General features: G+C 40.4%; 1 protein-coding gene across 2 annotated transcripts; it reads left to right on the top strand.

The window, feature by feature from the left end:
• The first annotated feature begins 1,391 nt into the window (after positions 1-1,391).
• On the top strand, positions 1,392-17,559 carry WDSUB1 (WD repeat, sterile alpha motif and U-box domain containing 1). 2 transcript variants are annotated; one of them, XM_036386741.2, is made up of 11 exons: positions 1,392-1,494; positions 2,864-3,277; positions 6,484-6,668; positions 9,549-9,641; positions 10,347-10,440; positions 10,709-10,742; positions 12,451-12,491; positions 12,575-12,681; positions 13,614-13,793; positions 15,720-15,854; positions 17,150-17,559. In XM_036386741.2, exons 2-11 carry the CDS (start codon positions 2,880-2,882, stop codon positions 17,302-17,304), a joined length of 1,422 nt encoding a protein of 473 aa, XP_036242634.1. In that variant the 5' UTR covers positions 1,392-1,494; positions 2,864-2,879; the 3' UTR covers positions 17,305-17,559. The 2 variants fall into 2 exon arrangements, with proteins under 2 accessions (XP_036242634.1, XP_036242635.1); XM_036386742.2 differs by lacking the exon at positions 1,392-1,494 and having other exon boundaries at positions 2,879-3,277; positions 12,608-12,681.
• Positions 17,560-17,572: the final 13 nt, after the last annotated feature.

Genomic DNA, 17,572 nt, shown 5'->3' with positions numbered 1-17,572 from the left:
AAACATGACCAGTCTTAGTTTACAGAATTTATTCTGAAACTTTCAAACTTAATATTTTATAGATATTGTAATGGTACTCAATTAAGAATGTTATGGTGGAGTGTGAGTTCTCTTTTGTCTCTTGTCATCTCTTTGGAAAAAATGGGATGATAAAAAAGCAGCTGAAAATCAAAATACATATTTTTAAAAAGAGGTCTAAAGCCTTCTTTTTAACAGTGGCTGTCACCTAGGATTCAGAACAGTGAAAGACCAGGCTTCAGCCGTCGATCACAGAGTGTGCAATCAAATAAAATGCTATAAAACAGAGCATGAGATGGTACAGACTAAACACGGAAGGCCAGTCATTTACGGAATGCTTCCTGGGCACAGTGACTCCGAGGAAGTGACTTTGTCTTCCTCAAAACGTGTAGGTGCCGGCTAAACCATTTATTATGTATAAGTTGCTGAGCGTGTATGTGAAGGCGGGGGGGGAGAGGGCGATGGTGTAAGTTACCTGACGGCTGCTGGGCCTGGGGGAGCACTCTTTGCTGGAGCTCCCCTTCGCTCTGCTCGAGGGCCGCGCCTGTGGCGGGCGGAGGCCGGGCTGAGGCGGTCACCGTGTCCCCATCTCAGCTGCAGAGCGTGGCCCCGCTGCCCGCTCGGACAGTGCTCTGACGTGAGGGCGCGGCAGTGGCCGGGATAGCAGCATGCTATCCGGCCCCGCCAGCATGCCACAGGCGCTGGCACCGCCTGCGCCCACGTAGGGTTCGTGCCAAGGCAGCCATAGCGCCGGCGGCTGTTGTGCGGCTCCGCGCTGGAGCTGAGGGTGCGGAGGGCTGAAGGTCGCACGATCCGCGCCCGCGCTGCCTCGGGGCCGGGACCAATGGCGGCGCTAGAGCGGGAAGCTCCGGGTCCCCCCGCGGCCGGCGCGCAGTGGCGCGGCCCGGAGCGGGGCGGGTCGGCCCGGAGCGCACCATGACGCGAGGCCGGGGGGGCACCGCGCTTGCGCAGCTCCCTGGGCCGTGCGGGGTGGCCGAGGCAGGAGGCGCCGCGGTCGGAGCGCGGTTGGTGCGGGCGGGATCCCCTCATGGCCGGCCCGGGGCCGTGACTGGCGGCCGCGGGGTCCTCCCGCAGCCGTGGCAGGGTCTTGCTTACCCGACACGTGCCACTGGAGCTCGGGGTGACTCCGCCGACCTTCCGAGAGCGTCCCGGCCGCGCTGCCGGCGCGATGGGTTGGGTGGGGCTAGGCTGCGGGAAAGAGCCGTAGGGACCGGGCTGCCAGCCGTGTCGAGAATTGCTGCAGCTGTTCCCGTGGGCCGGTGCTGCTGGTTTGTGGATTATGAAAAAAAATACGTAATTGCCAGAGATGATGCTGTGGTGCTGAACATCTCTCTGGTGACGAATGCTCCCGCTGCTCCTAGCTCCCTCAGTCGATTTATTGATACTGAAACCTCTTGTTCTTAGGTTTGCTTTTCTGCAGTGAGCTCCTGAAATTCTTCTGACAGTGAGATCAAGGTGCCTTTTTCAGCTCATCTTTCCAGATGTTAAGTTTTCTCTGACTCTTCGGTTTCTCGTAGTTGAAGAAAATATGTTTATTTTCTTTCTGCAGCTATCTTATTGATACTTTTTTATTTGTTTAATGGTTTTAGACTGGTAGTAAAACTGAGCATCCTGAAGCTAAAGTAGGTAGTAGTCAATGATCTTGTCTTTAACTAAATCGGTGTGCCATACACTGTCTGAAGAGAATGAGTATTTTGCCCTTACATATGTACCTTTGTGTCTGTAGGTATATGTACGTACCTCTGCATATGTGTGCATACATTTATACATACTTACATGTCCACATACATACAAATGTGTGTGTGTGTGTGTATGTTTCTATGCAAAAAAAAAAGTGTGAGTATATATAGTTTTGTTCACAGATGCCTCAGCACTGAAATTATTATTCAGAATGAAACACTTATCTAAAACAGCAGACTATTATATAAGTTAATTCAATATAAATAGTATTTCTGGGTTTTCATTATAAACAGCTTATAAGAGCTATAGGCACTTCATTTTGGCTCTGTGCATTTATTCTTAAGAAACTTGTCTGTGATCTGCAGCATGGGGAATATACCTCTTTGGGGATTTCCTGGACCGGAGCAGTGTAAATCACTTGTCTGATACAATTTAAACTGCTTCTAGCAGTTTTACATCCTGGAAAAATGCGTGTGAAGTTCACATTGCCTTTTGTTATTCTGTGTAGCAGCAAATGCAATTTCTGGAGAGCTTCCAATGCTGATCACCCAATTAATATTCACATTTTGACTTAAGTGTTTTAGTCAGGCTGGTCAAACTTTGGATTGGCAACACAAGTATGTGGTATTGCGCTGATGTTTTGCCATCACTACTGTTGCTATCTGTGAAAGTAAGCAGAAGGGAGCTCTTGGACAAATTCAAACAAAAAGGAAAAGGATGCAAGTAAGGACAGGTACATTGGGAGGACTACAGAGAGATCTTTCGGGCAGTCAGGGATTAGGTTGGGAAGGCTGAGGCTGGGCTGTGAGGATAGTGAAGCCCTGGCACAGGGTGCCCAGAGAAGCTGTGACTGCCCCATCCGTGGAAGCATTCAAGCCCAGGCTGGATGGGGCTTGGAGCAACCTGGGATAGTGGAAGGTGTCCCTGCCTATGGCAGGGAGTGAAACTGCATGGGCTTTAAGGTCCCTTTCAACCCAAACTAGTCTGGGATTTTATGATTCTCTGCTTAAACAACGCTAGGTGAAAAATCTTACTTTGCAAATAGGTTTTTCTTTCCTTTTTTTTTCCTTCAGAAGTTGTCTTGCTAAGGTAGTATGTTTCATTTACGAAACAGGAAAATTAAGTCTGTTTAAATCTTTTTCAGATTTTTTTTTTTTCAAATGGCGACATTAATTCACACTTTATCAGATCATAGTGATGATGTCAATTACTGTGCCTTCTCATCATCGTGCTTGGCTACTTGTTCCTTGGACAAAACAATTCGTGTTTATTCTTTGAGCAACTTCGCCGAGCTGCCGTACTCGCCTTTGGAAGGTCACGCGTACGCCGTGCACTGCTGCTGCTTCTCGCCGTCGGGGCTGGTGCTGGCCTCGTGCTCCACGGACGGCACCTCGGCGCTGTGGGACACCCGCGACGGCCGCAGGCTGGCCGTGCTGCAGCAGCCCGGCGCCAGCCCCGTCAGGGTCTGCCGCTTCTCGCCGCGGGCCGCCCACCTGCTGGCGGGGGCCGCGGATGGCAGCGTGGTTCTGTGGAACGTGCAGGCCAGGAAGCTGTACCGGTGAGTGCCCAACGCTCTCTGACGAATGCTTTGTTTCGAGGTGAATGTAGTTCAAGCAGTACGCTCTACGGAATGCAAGATATGCAGACTTACACCACCCATGGATATCACAACGAAACCGGGATAGGATTTAGATGACCAAAAGATTATCGATAGGAGAGGGAGAAGTGCTAAGTGGCTTTTTGGTTTTTTAAGTTAAACAATGCAAACTCAAGAAGCTTTAATTTTTACAAGGTTATTGTACATCTTAATCCTGATTTTTTTAAAGTTAATTTCATTGATTTAACATGAGATCAGGATGCATTGCACACTGTATGCATCTGGTTTCTAAAGGGTGGGTCAGCAAACTGTGGTACATAATACACAGTTAGTGGAGCCTGACTGTAGTGTCTGCTTTATATTGCATTATGCATATAGTAGTATAAATTAAATGTTTAATTATTAGGAGTTTGGTGTCCAGGAAGGTCTTAGAAGCTTGCTGGTAATCCAACAACCAGAGTTTGGAAACTATGGACCTGTCCTGAAACGGTACATTTTAAGACATAAAGTGACTGAAAGAAGTATTGGTGCTAAATAAGTTAAGCATGACAGACAGAATTTCACATAGGTTTCCAAGAAACATTTGAAGCAAAGCAGATGAGTATATTAATTGATGTTGCGTAGTTAAAGGCATGAACCTTAGAGCTATCTTCAGAGTCCTCCTTTACATCTCTGTCTTTCAGTGAATTCTTTAGGCCAGTTGTTGTAATCTGTACTTGGACAAGACATTATTTAGGTTTTAGGGTTTATTATCCAACTAAATTACTCTCTAAAGTTAGAAAAGTAGTTAAGAATTTGAGCAAACTGATGTTTCACTCAGGATTGAGGGAGCAGCTGTTTCTGAAAGACAGAAGTGTTTGATGTTGGTAGTTCCCTGTCAAGCATGTCCCTCATTTTGTGGCCTCTTTGCCTTCCACAGCAGGGATTTATGTGGGAAACTGTACAGTTTTTCAAAATGATTGATTATAGTTACTTGAAATTCTGTAAATCTGGAAATTTGTCCATAAATTGTCCAAGATTTTTGCCACCATGTTTTTTGTAATGCATAAAGAAACATTGAAATGGTTTCTGGTAGTAAAGAGGTACAGATAACCTATTTTTTCCTAGTTTTATCTTTCAGAAAAATTAGGAAATTCAGTCATTAGTATTCTGAAATCTGGGTTTGTTTTGAGACATTACTAACGAAGAGATCTCTTTTTTTTATTCAGAATGCTTGTTGCTGAAGGGAAAAACCCAGAAATATGAAAACAACATTTCTTACAATTGTATGCTCTTAATACATGCAGTGGTGCATATTTTAGACCTACATCCTAATTTTTTTCTAGTTCAATGGTGGATGTATAATGACTACAAAGAAATTATATTGTTATTACAAGCAGAAATAATTCTGCTTTGGTGTTTTCATTGTAGAGAAATAAGAAAAAATTTGAACATTATGATCCTATCCCCTTAACTACTAAAAGTTCATTTCAGAGTCTTAACAGGCCAGCAGTAGTCAACTTTATATCTATTTTGGGATGTGCACGTGTGTATGTATTTTCAGGTGATGAATATTTTTATTGTGATTTGTAATTGCAGGTAGAAAAATGCACATGTCCTGTTTTTAATAGTTGAAATCAGTATAACATAGAAATCATCAAAGTACTTAAAAATTATGTCAGAGGAAGTTAGTTAACCATCTAATGTCAATCTGTGGTCCTCTGTTTCTTTGAAACAGTTGATTGTGTTGATGCTGAAAATGAGAAAACATTTTACTACACTCTTTTGTCAGTTGACTAAATAGATGGATGGTAATTATAATAAAATTACATAAAATTTGCTCCTTATCTACTCAGCTGTTGTAGTTGACAGTTCAGATTGTGAAGTAAGGTGGCTATTTAAATAAGTTCTGTGGTGGATGTAAACAACAGGAAAGCAAGTTGACTTGTGTGTATTTCTTACTGGTCTCTATTTCCTGTTCAGTAGTAAGTTACAAAACTGGTATTTGGCCTGCAAATTTTAAATTCATGCACAATGCTATTTATTTTACTGTTGCTTTCAGAGCAGAATCAGCAACTTTTTGTGTGAAAGAATGGAATTTATAAAAGCTACACTAAAGAAAAAAGATTGTACATATAAAAATGGGAAGCACTGTAGTGGATTTGATAATATTCTTAATAAAAGAATTAAGGGATACAATGCTTTTTAGAAGGTCATGGGTCTGATTAGTGTGACACTGAGTAAAATTTGACTTGTCTTCTGTGACATTAAGTTTGACACCTCTGGCAGTAAATAAAATTTCTGTCAGTAAAAGAGCATTAGCAGCTGCTCTACGAAGTATGATGGCAGAGTAAATAGTTCTGACATACTTTTCATGTGACTGTTTCTCATGGCTGTGATTTTCTCCCCGCACTTAAAGACTCAGCTATGCACCCTTGGCTGGGTCTGGTGTCCATTAAAAGGAGTGAGACTCTTTCAATTAACTTTAGGTTATCAGACAACATAAAGGATGTCAGGTTGACGCCACTTCCTTCCTGAGGGTTGACCACTCTTCCATATGTGCTAAAAATTTTCTTTGAAGATCAGTTTTGCAAAGTGCTTTGGCTGACTTAATTAAAATACATAATTTCTTTTCCATCTTGCTTTCCGTTGTGTTCAAGTGGTGCAAAATTAATCCTACATCATAAATCACCAAGTATACCACTCAGGTACACCTTATCATCTGGGCTATTAGGTGTTCTCTTTTGTCTCTAAAACAGAAGAATTGTCAGTCTTTCCCCCCCTTGTTTGTGTACATGTAAATCTGTATTAATTATAGTTGTATATTTATCTTTGACTTTTTAAATGTATCCTGCCATAGAATTTTAACAGCGCATTGTGCCTTTTAAGTGTTAAATCCATGCAAATTGCCTTTAGTTTGAAAATTATTTTATCACTCAGTTAAAATTATTGCCTTGGGCCTCCATCTCATGTTTTTCCTCCTGCTGTCAGAGCTGGTCTGGTCCCTGCTGCAGAGCTTCTTTTGCTCTCCTTTCATAGCTGGTTTGGGTTTCTCTTTCCTCTGTTAGCTAGTTCCAAAGTGCAAACCATAGAAGAGTTTGGCTTATTGCATCAGACTGCATTTGAGAGGTCACTTTGTAGAACTTTAACTACTCTAAATTCAAATCCTGTGTACTCTTGCTTTTCAGATCTGGGAAAGTTAAAGGTGGTTCTTTGATGGCTTGTGCATTTTCTCCCAATGGAGACTTCTTTGTCACTGGATCATCTAGTGGTGATTTAACCATTTGGGATGATAAAATGAGATGCCTGTATAATGAAAAAGCACATGATCTTGGAGTTACCTGCTGTGATATTTCTTCACATCCAGTATCTGGTTAGTTACTCAACTCATCAGAGGGGGAACATTTTAAAAAAGAGATGTTTATTTCTCCCTAGCTCTTGTTTTTGTATTATTTTTGCCATTGGTGCTCAAGATACAAATGACCTTGTGAAGAGCTGATGTTTTGCAATATTCTGAATATTCTTAAGTAAAGGTTGTGGTCAGGTGGGTGGCAAGAAATGTACTAGGTCAACAGACAAGGTGATAACTTTGAGTAGCTAATTGCCCCCATGGCAGACAAGGGTGTTAGGAGATGCAGTGTTTGATTACCATTCCCACTTGTCTCTTTCATACTTTGGTTCCCAAGGAGCAGGACTGGATTAAAACAATGCAGAGAGCTGTAAATCTAATAAGCTAAATGCTTGAACTTTGGAATATGAACAGATAGGCTATTTTCCTGCACCTGACTTTGTCATTTAGGGGAATTTGGGGGAGTAATGAGCCCAGAATCTCCTGCATTCCCCTAAGATGTTCAAAAATCTTGGAGCTGTTTTAGCATTTGATCACATAGTCATTTGCTTCTAATGGAGGTTAGGAAATTGGGAAGAAATCTCTTTGTCAGGAAGCAATGAAGCAACTTCACTTAACAACCTTGTATGTATACTTTTGTGCTTTCCAGATCTTCATAGACATATTTAGACTTTTATATTCAGAATACACAAGCTGCCCTTTCAAAGGCCCCAAAAATTGTAACTGAGCAGCCACTTGCATCTTCAAGTGCTGGACCTGGCAATAAGTACTACTGTGTGTGTACCACCCTGTCTAAGGAGGTGATGCAGAGCAGAAGAAAACAGGAGAGAAGCAGTGGGAAAGAAAGCAGGAGGAACCTGAGGAGGAAGGATGTGAACATACACTTCAGAACAGAGAATTAGTGATTGACAATACCAAATCAAACGTATATATGCCCTCTGAAAGGTGTAGGATCTTACTTGATGAAAATACTACACAAAAAACTCCATCATGAACTAAGAGTTGCATCTGAGAGCAAAACATATGTTGCAGCTGAAACGGATCAGAGTGTTATTTCCACCCCTCCATTTCATATTAAGATTATTCTCTTGGTTTAAAAATTACAGCCTTCTGCCAAGATAAACAGGCAACAAAGCAGGTATTTCCTGCACTGTGGATTTGTTCTGGCTGATTTCTGATAATTTTTGATTTTTTAATCTATATATTACTGAAAGTCAACATATTTCCTTTTGTGTGTTGCTGTTTAGTCATCAATGGTTGAACCTTCTGGGATTTTTGGCAGATTTAATACTTTATGAAATGCATACAAGTAGTGCTTATCCAGAACAATTATAGACAGTTTTATCTATAGTTTTAGACTATATTTAAGATAGTTTAAACTATATTTAACTATTAAGATAGTTTTATCTCTCTTTACCTGCTTAATTCAGAGCAAGTTTTGATCCAGAGTGTCTGAAAGGTTCTTTGTGCTTTAGGCTGTAATAGGTGATTCTTCTGCCTTTGAAGTGGATTCAGTCACAGTTGCCTAGGAGCTCATGGCATCTAGAGCTGTTGTGGTGGAGTTTGGTGGGGTTACCATCTTAAGGAGTATAGGTCAGGTAAGGAACAGAGGCAGGCTCCTGCACTTCAGGAAGGCAGACTTCCAGCTCTCCAGGGAGGTTGCCAGTGGGATCCCCTGGGAGACTGCCCTCAGGGACAAAGGAATGGAACAGAGTTGGCAGATCTTTAGGAAGGTCTTCTACTGAGTGCAAGAGTCAGTGGTCCCCAGGAGTCAGAAACTGGGCAAGGAGGGCAAGAGATTTGCATGGCTGAGTCAAGAACTGCTGGTCAAACTAAAAGGCAAGAAGTAAGTGCCCAGGCAGTGGGAGCAAAGATGTGTAACCTGGGAAAAGTAAAGAGATGAATGACGATTGTGTAGGGAGGGGATGAGGAAGGCCGAGGCGAAGCTGGAACTGAACCTGGCAAGTGATGCAATGTTCCCAGCCCCTCGCCCACCAGCAGCCCCAAATCCTTCTTGGCAGGGCTGCTCTCCCTCTGTTCGCCCCCAGCCTGGATTGTCACTGGGGCTTGCCCCTGTCCGCCTGCTGCACCAGCACCTGAGATCCCCATGGGCCAGCGCTCGAGCTTGTCCAGGTTCCTCTGGGGTCCTCCAGATCCTTGTCCTTCTTGTGTCACCTGCACCACTCAGCTTCACGTCATCTCCAAATTTTCTGAGGGTGTGCTTGCTTCCGTCTTGCTGCCTATTAAATATCTTAATGCAGATATTAAATGGCACTGTTCCCAATACAGAACCCACCCGGAGACACCACTGGACACCACTGGTCCATTGGGACTCTGAGCCATTCACCACTACCCTGAGGTTGCAACCATCCAACCACTTTCTTATGCATCTAACAGTCCAGTCGTGGAACGTGATTCAGAAATGTTCATAGCCACTGAATCCAGAAGGGAAAGCTATAAAACTATTGTTGTATTTCACACTTAATGCAGTATTTACTGAGTGTTTGGCTGGACTGCAGTCATGAAATGTCAGTTCATAAAAGTGAAAAGTTAAATGTGTACAAGTATGAAAATTCCCTGTCAGATACTCTCAAATTTTGTATGTGTATGTGGTTAATTTTGAGAATTGCGGAACTGTAGAAAAAATGGATATAACCATATAATTTAGATTTAAAGACCCTAGCGGTATAATTAGAGGATTCAAACATTTCCCACCAAGAAAATTTAAAACATGAGCACGGCTCTATTCTTAATCTACTTATTCAGAAAAGAGTATAATGATACCTGTTTCTTACGTCCAAACTGTTTTAGAACTTCTGCAATGATTTTATGCTGATGTACTTTACTGATCTGCTGTTATTTTCAATGTTTCTGACTCCCATTTATATATTTTAATTTTATCAGATAGTGAAAATGGATTCAAATACTTCCAGATGGCTTCCTGTGGACAAGATAATCATATCAAACTCTGGCTTATTTTGTTTGCAGATTTCTTAGGTTTGTATAGAAATGTTTTTTGGATCTACCAATGTCTTAGGTCTTTAGTGACAATTTAAATCGAAAATCAAATTTGTACTACTGGATTCACAGCCAAACTAACCACAAGTTGAAAGTTTTCTTTTAATTATTAGCTGGAGAACAACTAAGGCATTCAGCACTTTGTGATGCTGTGCCATGTAGATTTTATTTAGCAACCTATTTAACAAGTACTGTAAGTAAAGATTTTTAAAAAATTCTACTGTGGCCTTTAGCAGGTTGATAGGTTAAAACCTCTTAATCTGCCTGGCCAGGGAGAGGTTTGTTTTCACATTTCAGTATATCCTGGGACTTGAATAAGAGTTGGAGAAAAGAATGTTGGCTCCTGCAAAAACTACAATGTAGAGACTAAGTAAATTGCCAAAAATATCTTCAGTGGGTGCTTTTTTGTAATCTCCTTTATAAAAAAGTGTGTAAGCATTAATACTGTGTGTCCAGATACACATTTAATTATCTAAAACCTTGTGAGACATGCTAAGACTACAAAGTGATAAAGTTCGAGATATTAAAAGGGGAAGTTGTCTCTATGATCTTTTTATCCCCTTTTTTGTAAACAATATGTCACAGAGTCACATCTTTGGTGGAGCTTTGGGCTTCTTAGAGCAGCTTGTGTTATACCTGGTCAAATATAGCCATATGTAATAATTTACTTTTTTGTATTTTTAGGTGTTCAGTTAAAATATAAATGCACACTGAATGGGCACTCTGCCCCAGTTCTGGCTTGTGCATTTTCATGTGATGGACAGATGATAGTCTCGGGGTAAGCAGCACCTTGTTAAAATGTCAGGCTGTCCAGGTTCATGCTTCAATATTGTAAAACAGAAAGTTCAAAAGAGTTAAAAATTTCTAATATTTCTTATCAATAATTAAGGAATAGTTCTGTGACCTCTAGAGCTGTTGAAGTGTCTTTACAATCAGTCTGTGTCTTGTGGGTGATTGAGTTTGAAATCTTGGGTTGTGGAAAAAGTTAATGAAACACTTTCCTTTTCCTTCTCTGCATCACTTTCATGTCAATGTATTTTTTTAAGGTCTGTGGACAAGTGCGTCATAATCTATGAAACTGTAAGTATAGCATAATACAGGATCATTTGTTGGGGTTGTCTTTAAATATAAGCACTGCTTCTGCAGTGTTGTAGCAATGAAAAAATACTAAAGAATACAAATTATACTAAGCCAAATGCTTACTGTGCATTTGGGGGCAGGAGGGGAAGGAGTCTAAGGAAAAATATCTCCTGAGAGTTGATCAATCTTTCTCACTTTCTATTTACATTGTGAGGATTTGTCAGTTGATTTCTCTGCAGCAGGGTGTTACTCAATTAATTCCATACTTTTACAAGATTCATATTGAAGTGGAAGGATTTTTTCTTATCCTAACTTTAGCTTAGCTTCCAAAGCACATAAGACTGTAACTTTTGACATAAAATCAGGAATGGTGAACATAGAAATTCTGTAGTTAGTTATATGTAAAGTGCAAATAGAAGCATAATAAAGAATTCAAGAAAATTTTTATATTAAGCACAATGTCTTTAAAACCTATTGTTTAAGCATTTTCTTTAGTAATGGTGTTATCTCCTTTATGATTCACCTGTAAGTGATAAATATGCCTTTAATACTTTATAGTATTAAAAATAATAATTTTGCTGAAAATGATGGATGAACAAATTTTAAACTTCTTCAGCTTGCTCTGCACATACTTGTTGTATTGATACCATTTTTAAATTAGCATTAAAGTTTTTCACCAAAATCACTAATACAATATCAGCAAAGTTTTTGGCCCAGTTATTTTAGTAGTTTAGATAGGTATGTAAGATGTCCTCTAGAGTTCAGGAGCCTCAGAAAATTGGAAGATGAAGGAAACCGCAGCCTAAATATTTCTTAATACTGTTCATCAGCTTTTGTGGCCTTAGGTTTTTATTAAATGGGACAGTAACTTTTCTAGTTCTGAAATTCTCCTTTGGATAGACTCAAAACCTGCCTGGACACCTGCTCTAGGTGATGCTGCTTTAGCAGAGGGGTTGGACTAAATGATCTCCAGAGGTCCCCGACCATCCTGTGATTCTGTGGGGAAAAGGAGGGACTTTTTAAATAAACCTTTGTGGTGGGAGGGAGAGAGATTTCAACCTATACTAGGGAACTTTAATCATGTTGGACAGCTCAAAACATTGGAGTGCTGACTGATCAATTAGTGATTCAGAATAATTTTGCTCATCATCTTTCCAACCTGTCTGTACCTGTCAAAGAAATGCTATTTTTCATAGGAGGGAAAATCTTTCCATAATAAGTTAAAACTGCCAAAATTCAGGAATTTCATTTTTTAGTTAGTATTTCATGGCCAAATAGCAAATAGGCCAAATAGGTGTGGTTAATTAGTGTGGTCCAATTGAAGGCTTGTGAGTTGACCCCCACAATGACCCTTTTGGTCATTTCTAATACAAGATTTACAGAAGAAATGTCTTTATCTACACAACTAACCAGCCAATATGGGTTTAATTCAGTCAGTGTTCCAGCACTCTTCTCCCTGCATGTTCCACGCTGGCTGATTTTGCAGGGGAATAATGCTCCAGGGCATCAAATAGGGGCTTAAAGCAGGAAAGTCAAGTTGTATTTCTGATTCTGCTGCTGATCAGCTTTGTCAAAGTTGTGTAACTTCTCTGAAGGTGCCTTCTGTCACCTTTCAAGAAGCAATATTCCCTGTTTTGAAAGGAAGCAAACAAGTGAAGAAACACTTTTTTATTCTTTAAGATTTAAAATCACAAAAACTTTTTTACAGAGTACTGGCAATACCCTTCATACTTTGTCTCAGCATACAAGGTAAGAAACCAGCATGATTATTCTGTTTCATAAAGAAAAGAAATCCTTTTCTAATGAATTTTCAGACTTTTTTTCATTTGTAGATATGTTACAACTTGTGCTTTTGCACCACGTAGTCCTTTACTTGCCACAGGCTCAATGGATAAAACTGTGCACATATGGCAGCTTGACCTTAAGCAACCCTGTGCAGGTCAGTGTGTGAAGTATTTGAAATCTGTTCTTTTAAATTCAAAACACCTTCTGAAGATGCAAAACTCCCTTTCTTACTTGCACTTAATGTGTAACATCAGGATTGTGTGCATGCTTTTTATCTTCTAAGTAACCTGACTAATGCCCAGAAGAGGTATTCTCTTTTTGTTGTTTTGTAAAGAAAAAAATACTAGACGTATTTTAGTTTTATTAATTTGGTCTGTCTGTTTTTCTGATATTTGCAATTGCTTATTTTTTGGCATTTAAGAGGTGAATGTTATTGCCAGTGTTGAAGCACTTCTTGGACACGCGTAATTTGTGACAAGTTGAAAATATGCTAATTGCAAGTGTAATTGTCAATTAGAAATGCACCTTACCAGTTGTTATAGGTGAAAAACTAATTGTACAAATGACGTTAGTGCCATTAATACAGGATAACTAATGGTACAAATTACACCGGCACCTCAAGTGTGTGGAACAAAGGTACATTTTGTTTTTTTCAAACCACAACAGTAAGTTTGGATTTTGGTGTGCCTTCTAAGGATGTGCAAGGTGAATCCAGTGTCTGCTAGCACTTTTCTGGTTGTTTGTTAAATTCAGATTTGACAGAAGTGTAGGCATCTAAGAGATTAAATTCCTCTAAACTTTGAAAACTGACAGGTAAAAGGTAAACCCAAATTACTGCCCTCCCTCACAAAAGAATCTCTAAGAAGCATTTATTTTCTTAGTTGAAGAATGTATAGTACTGAGAACACTTAAAACCAGGATCTATTAATGACATTGTTTCTTTGAACTGAGAATGTCATTGTTGTTTGCTTTTGGGGGGTTGTGATGAGTTGGTTTTTTTTTGGGGGGGGGAGGGGAGGATAGTGTTGTTTGTTTTTAATTTGGGTTTGTTTTGTTTTGTTTTTTAACTCTTTTTCATTTTCAAAGGAGGCACGGTAGAAAATGAGTCAAAGGTGGCTATTGAGGACTGGTCGGAGGACGATGTTTCAGCCTGGCTCTGTGCACAGGATTTAGCAGACTTTGTTGGACTGTTCAAAATGAATAATATTGATGGCAAGGAACTACTGAATCTTACTAAGGAAAGTCTTGCTAATGAATTAAAAATTGGTAAGAGTATTGAAATCCAAATAGGTTTTAATCTCTAGAGTACTTTGAAATGTTGGAATGAAAAAAAGTTAGGAGTTCTATAAATGGATTTTTTCCCCCCTGAAATGCCTTTCTTATTTCATTTACAGGGCTGTTAAAAACCCCCTTATTTTACATTGTTCACAGTATTCCTTTTTTTTGTGTGTGTTTGCTCATACCTGGTGACATACAATGCACTTCCACTAACGATACTGTTAAATGGTCTTACCTGATTTTGTTTCTGTTTTCCTTGTTTGATCTTGTATTATTAAGCTGTGGAAAAGGAATTTCAGCTATTCTCTATAATTCATGTTTCTCACTTTGGTAAATAGGGTAGTCTATAGTTTTTCCTATCAGTCTGCAGAAGTGCAATGTTTAGAATTGCGGGTGGTCACCAACCTTGAATTGAACAGTGAAATTCCTAAGTGTGCATTTGATGATGACTTTTGGTAAAGACCAAGCAAAGCTTGCCTGGCTCAGACAGTTTCTAATACATCAGGTTCATACATTGTCCTATTGCTTTACTGCAAAACTGTGATTACATTTTAGAAGGAATCAAAAGGAAGCACCATATAAGTCATGATTCCACAGTGGTCATTATGAAATAAGAAGGTTTAAAATAGTGAACTGCACTGGAACTTTCAAAATGCAAGTTCTCTATTACTTTTGATTTAGATGTTAATTAGGTGCTAATACATTCGTGAAAGTGAGGTCAAGTATGACAAAAGCCTGAATGAGGTAAGAAACCTATTAAAAAGTACAGCTGGATCTTTTTCGTTGTAGGAAGACTGCTCCCTTCCTTTTTGTGTGTGTGGAATTGGTCCATATTGGATCATATTATCTCTGTGTAACAGCTGGCTTTGTTGAAATCTAGAAATAACAGAAATGCTGGGAATCTGTCAGGAATTGTCATCCATGAAAGACACTTGGCTTCCTCAGTTTAGGCAAACATTTTCCTTAGCATTGAAGTAGCATAAAACTTTGTTGCAGCAATTGCCAGCTGAGGCTAATCAGATAACGCTGACTAGAAAGTTCTGTGAGAATTGAATGTAGTGTGACTTGCTACAAAGAGATTCTCTGTGGGGAGAAGGTATAGAAATTATGGCCTCATATGTTTGACTTTAAGAATTGCTCTTTATCTGCCATAGCTCAAGCATTTACAAAGTAGGAAAATACTATTTGCCTAAGAGGAACAATGTTTTTTGTGTTATTCATATTCTTTTTAACTAAATTTTAGGTGTCTACCACCATACAAATGCTTGAATGAGCATGTTCTTTCTCTCCTTGATAACCTGTTTTCTTTCCTCTGAGACTGTGATGTAAGATCTTGCTAAAGACCTCTACAAGTTTTTCACAGTCTGTGCAGTTTGGAGAACATCAGTGTTCTTTAAAAAGCACAGGCTCAGGCACCTTTCGTGCGTGCCTTTGTAAGCCCCAGACAGCGCTGTCCAGCAGGTGTAGTGTATCAGAGGTGGGGATGTTTGGGCAGGCGTGTGGAATGCCAGTGTGAAGGCGCAGGGAGATCAGTCTCTCCCCTTCCCTTTGGCGGCGCACAGCTGTCCCTTCCCAGCGGCAGCGCCAGGGCCAGCCCGCAGTGGCTGTGGCTGCAGGGCAGCGCTGCCCTCGCGCTCTGCACCCTGCACGGCCACCAGGCCACTGCTCGGCCATGGCTCTGCTACGCTCGCGCTGCTTTTACTGATTGTTTTCAGCACTACCCAAAGCTCCTGTTGCACAGCAGGAGAGAGAGAACCTGTGGCAGCGCTGACTGGAGTGGGAGCCAGGGCTTTTGGGTTGGGGGGTGGTGAGATGGAGCTATGTCTCCTGTAACATGGATGCTGACTATTCCAAAACCTGACCTCTTTGCCTTACCTGTTGTGCTGTCCACTTCACGTGCAAATAATTTTTCAGAGTCTCTAGGCCTGCGCAGTAAAGTTCTCCAGAAAATCAAAGAACTGAGGATGACAATGACCTCGGTGTCTGTTCCTGATGAGTTCCTATGTCCTATAACAAGAGAGCTTATGAAAGATCCTGTCATTGCCACAGGTATGTCTCTACATGACATAGACTAAAACTAATTACTTGAGGGTAAAGATAGGCCCATTTTTGTATTCCCACACCTATTTAACAGCAGACCTAGAAAGATAAACTATTCTAAATAGCTGTAGCAACAAACCAGAATTGTGATTAACATTTAATTTGCTGAATTACAGCTCTGATATGGAGAAAAATACTCTATCAAGCAACTTCTTCCTTTTCTTAATGTGCCTCCCTCTATGTGCCTTTGTAAATATAATTACAAGCCTAATTACAGTGTTGGCTCAGTTAATGCAAAATGGAATTGTGCATTCAGTAGGGCAAAAAGGAAACAAACAAATCAAACCAGCCCCCCCCCAAAAAAAAACAACCAAAAAACCCCACCAAAAAACCCCAGGCTCATTTCTATGCTTAGCACACCATCTGTAGGACACTTAAAAGTTTGTACAGAATGAGACTCCTATAAATGCAGCAGCCATTGGAACTGTGATATGTCAGCAGCATAAGATGTTACATAGTTAAAACATTTTATGAAGGACTATTGTTTTGTAGTTCTGTTCCTGGGGGGAGAGGGAAGGGTAAGCATAGAAACATCAGATCAGTATTTTTCTTTTTGTTGCTCTGTAAACAGTAACTAACTTCATCCGGTTCTGAGGTATTAGGCAGACTTCTGAGAACTAAAATGGCCAAAATACGAAGACATTTGCTAACTGCTGGAGTGATAACTGCTTTATTCAATAAGGAGTAAGGAGACAAGAGGAGGGGCATAGGGCCCAGGCTTGTATTCTACCACAGATATTCCTGGGTGACTGACACTTGGCTGGGGCCTAATTTTTGCTCTTTAAGGATCAGATGGTTCAGCTACAAACTCTTAAGAGCCAAAGTCCTGAACCTGGGCAGGTGGGGAGGGCTGTGCACAGGCACAGCTCAGGGCTGGGTCAGCCAGGTGGACAAGGCCCCTGTTCAGCAAAGCAGAAGGCTTTAGCTGTGTTAGGCAATTGAGTTAGGTAATCAGCTTTTACTTCACATTATGGATCATTCAAGCTGAAAAGAAAGTCTTATTTAACTTGTGCATAATATATTTTGGTGCTTTGCAGGCAGAGATAGATATATGAAACTAGCCAGAACTGTTTATATCCACTGTAAAGATTGCACATAGAGTGCACTTATTCTAGATCTCAATTTTCCTGTTTGCATGTATTTATTTCCTTACTTCCCTTTTACATTTAAACAGCTAACATCTGCACAGTGCCACAGTGCCCAAGCCTCTGTAATATGAGCTTTTGTTGATGGTTTCTTTGCAGATGGCTATTCCTATGAAAGGGAAGCAATGGAAAACTGGATCAGCAATAGACGATCTAGTCCCATGACAAATCTTCCTCTCCAGTCTGTTATGCTCACACCAAACAGAACACTAAAAATGGCCATTAGTCGCTGGCTAGAGACTCAGCAGAAATAGTTAAACCACTTAATTTTGAAGTTGTTTGTTAAAATTAATTGAAATTTTATGCAGCTGGAGGAATTAATTGTGTCAGAAACAAATGGAAAGCAAAACTTGTGTTTCTCTTCTATCTGCGGCTGGTTCAACCTTCACTGGTGGAAGCTCCCAGAACAACTTTTAAGTTCCTGGTAGTTCTGCTTTGTGGCATTTCTGTTTAAGAATCAAGTACTCAAACTCAGTTTTTCAAATAAAATTTTCTTATAATTTTCACTATGTTTATGAGTTT

Source organism: Molothrus ater, chromosome 7 (assembly GCF_012460135.2).
Source record: "Molothrus ater isolate BHLD 08-10-18 breed brown headed cowbird chromosome 7, BPBGC_Mater_1.1, whole genome shotgun sequence".
Lineage (NCBI taxonomy): Eukaryota > Metazoa > Chordata > Aves > Passeriformes > Icteridae > Molothrus > Molothrus ater.
The sequence above is the reverse complement of the archived record's forward strand: the minus strand, read 5'-3'. Positions and strand labels throughout refer to the sequence as shown.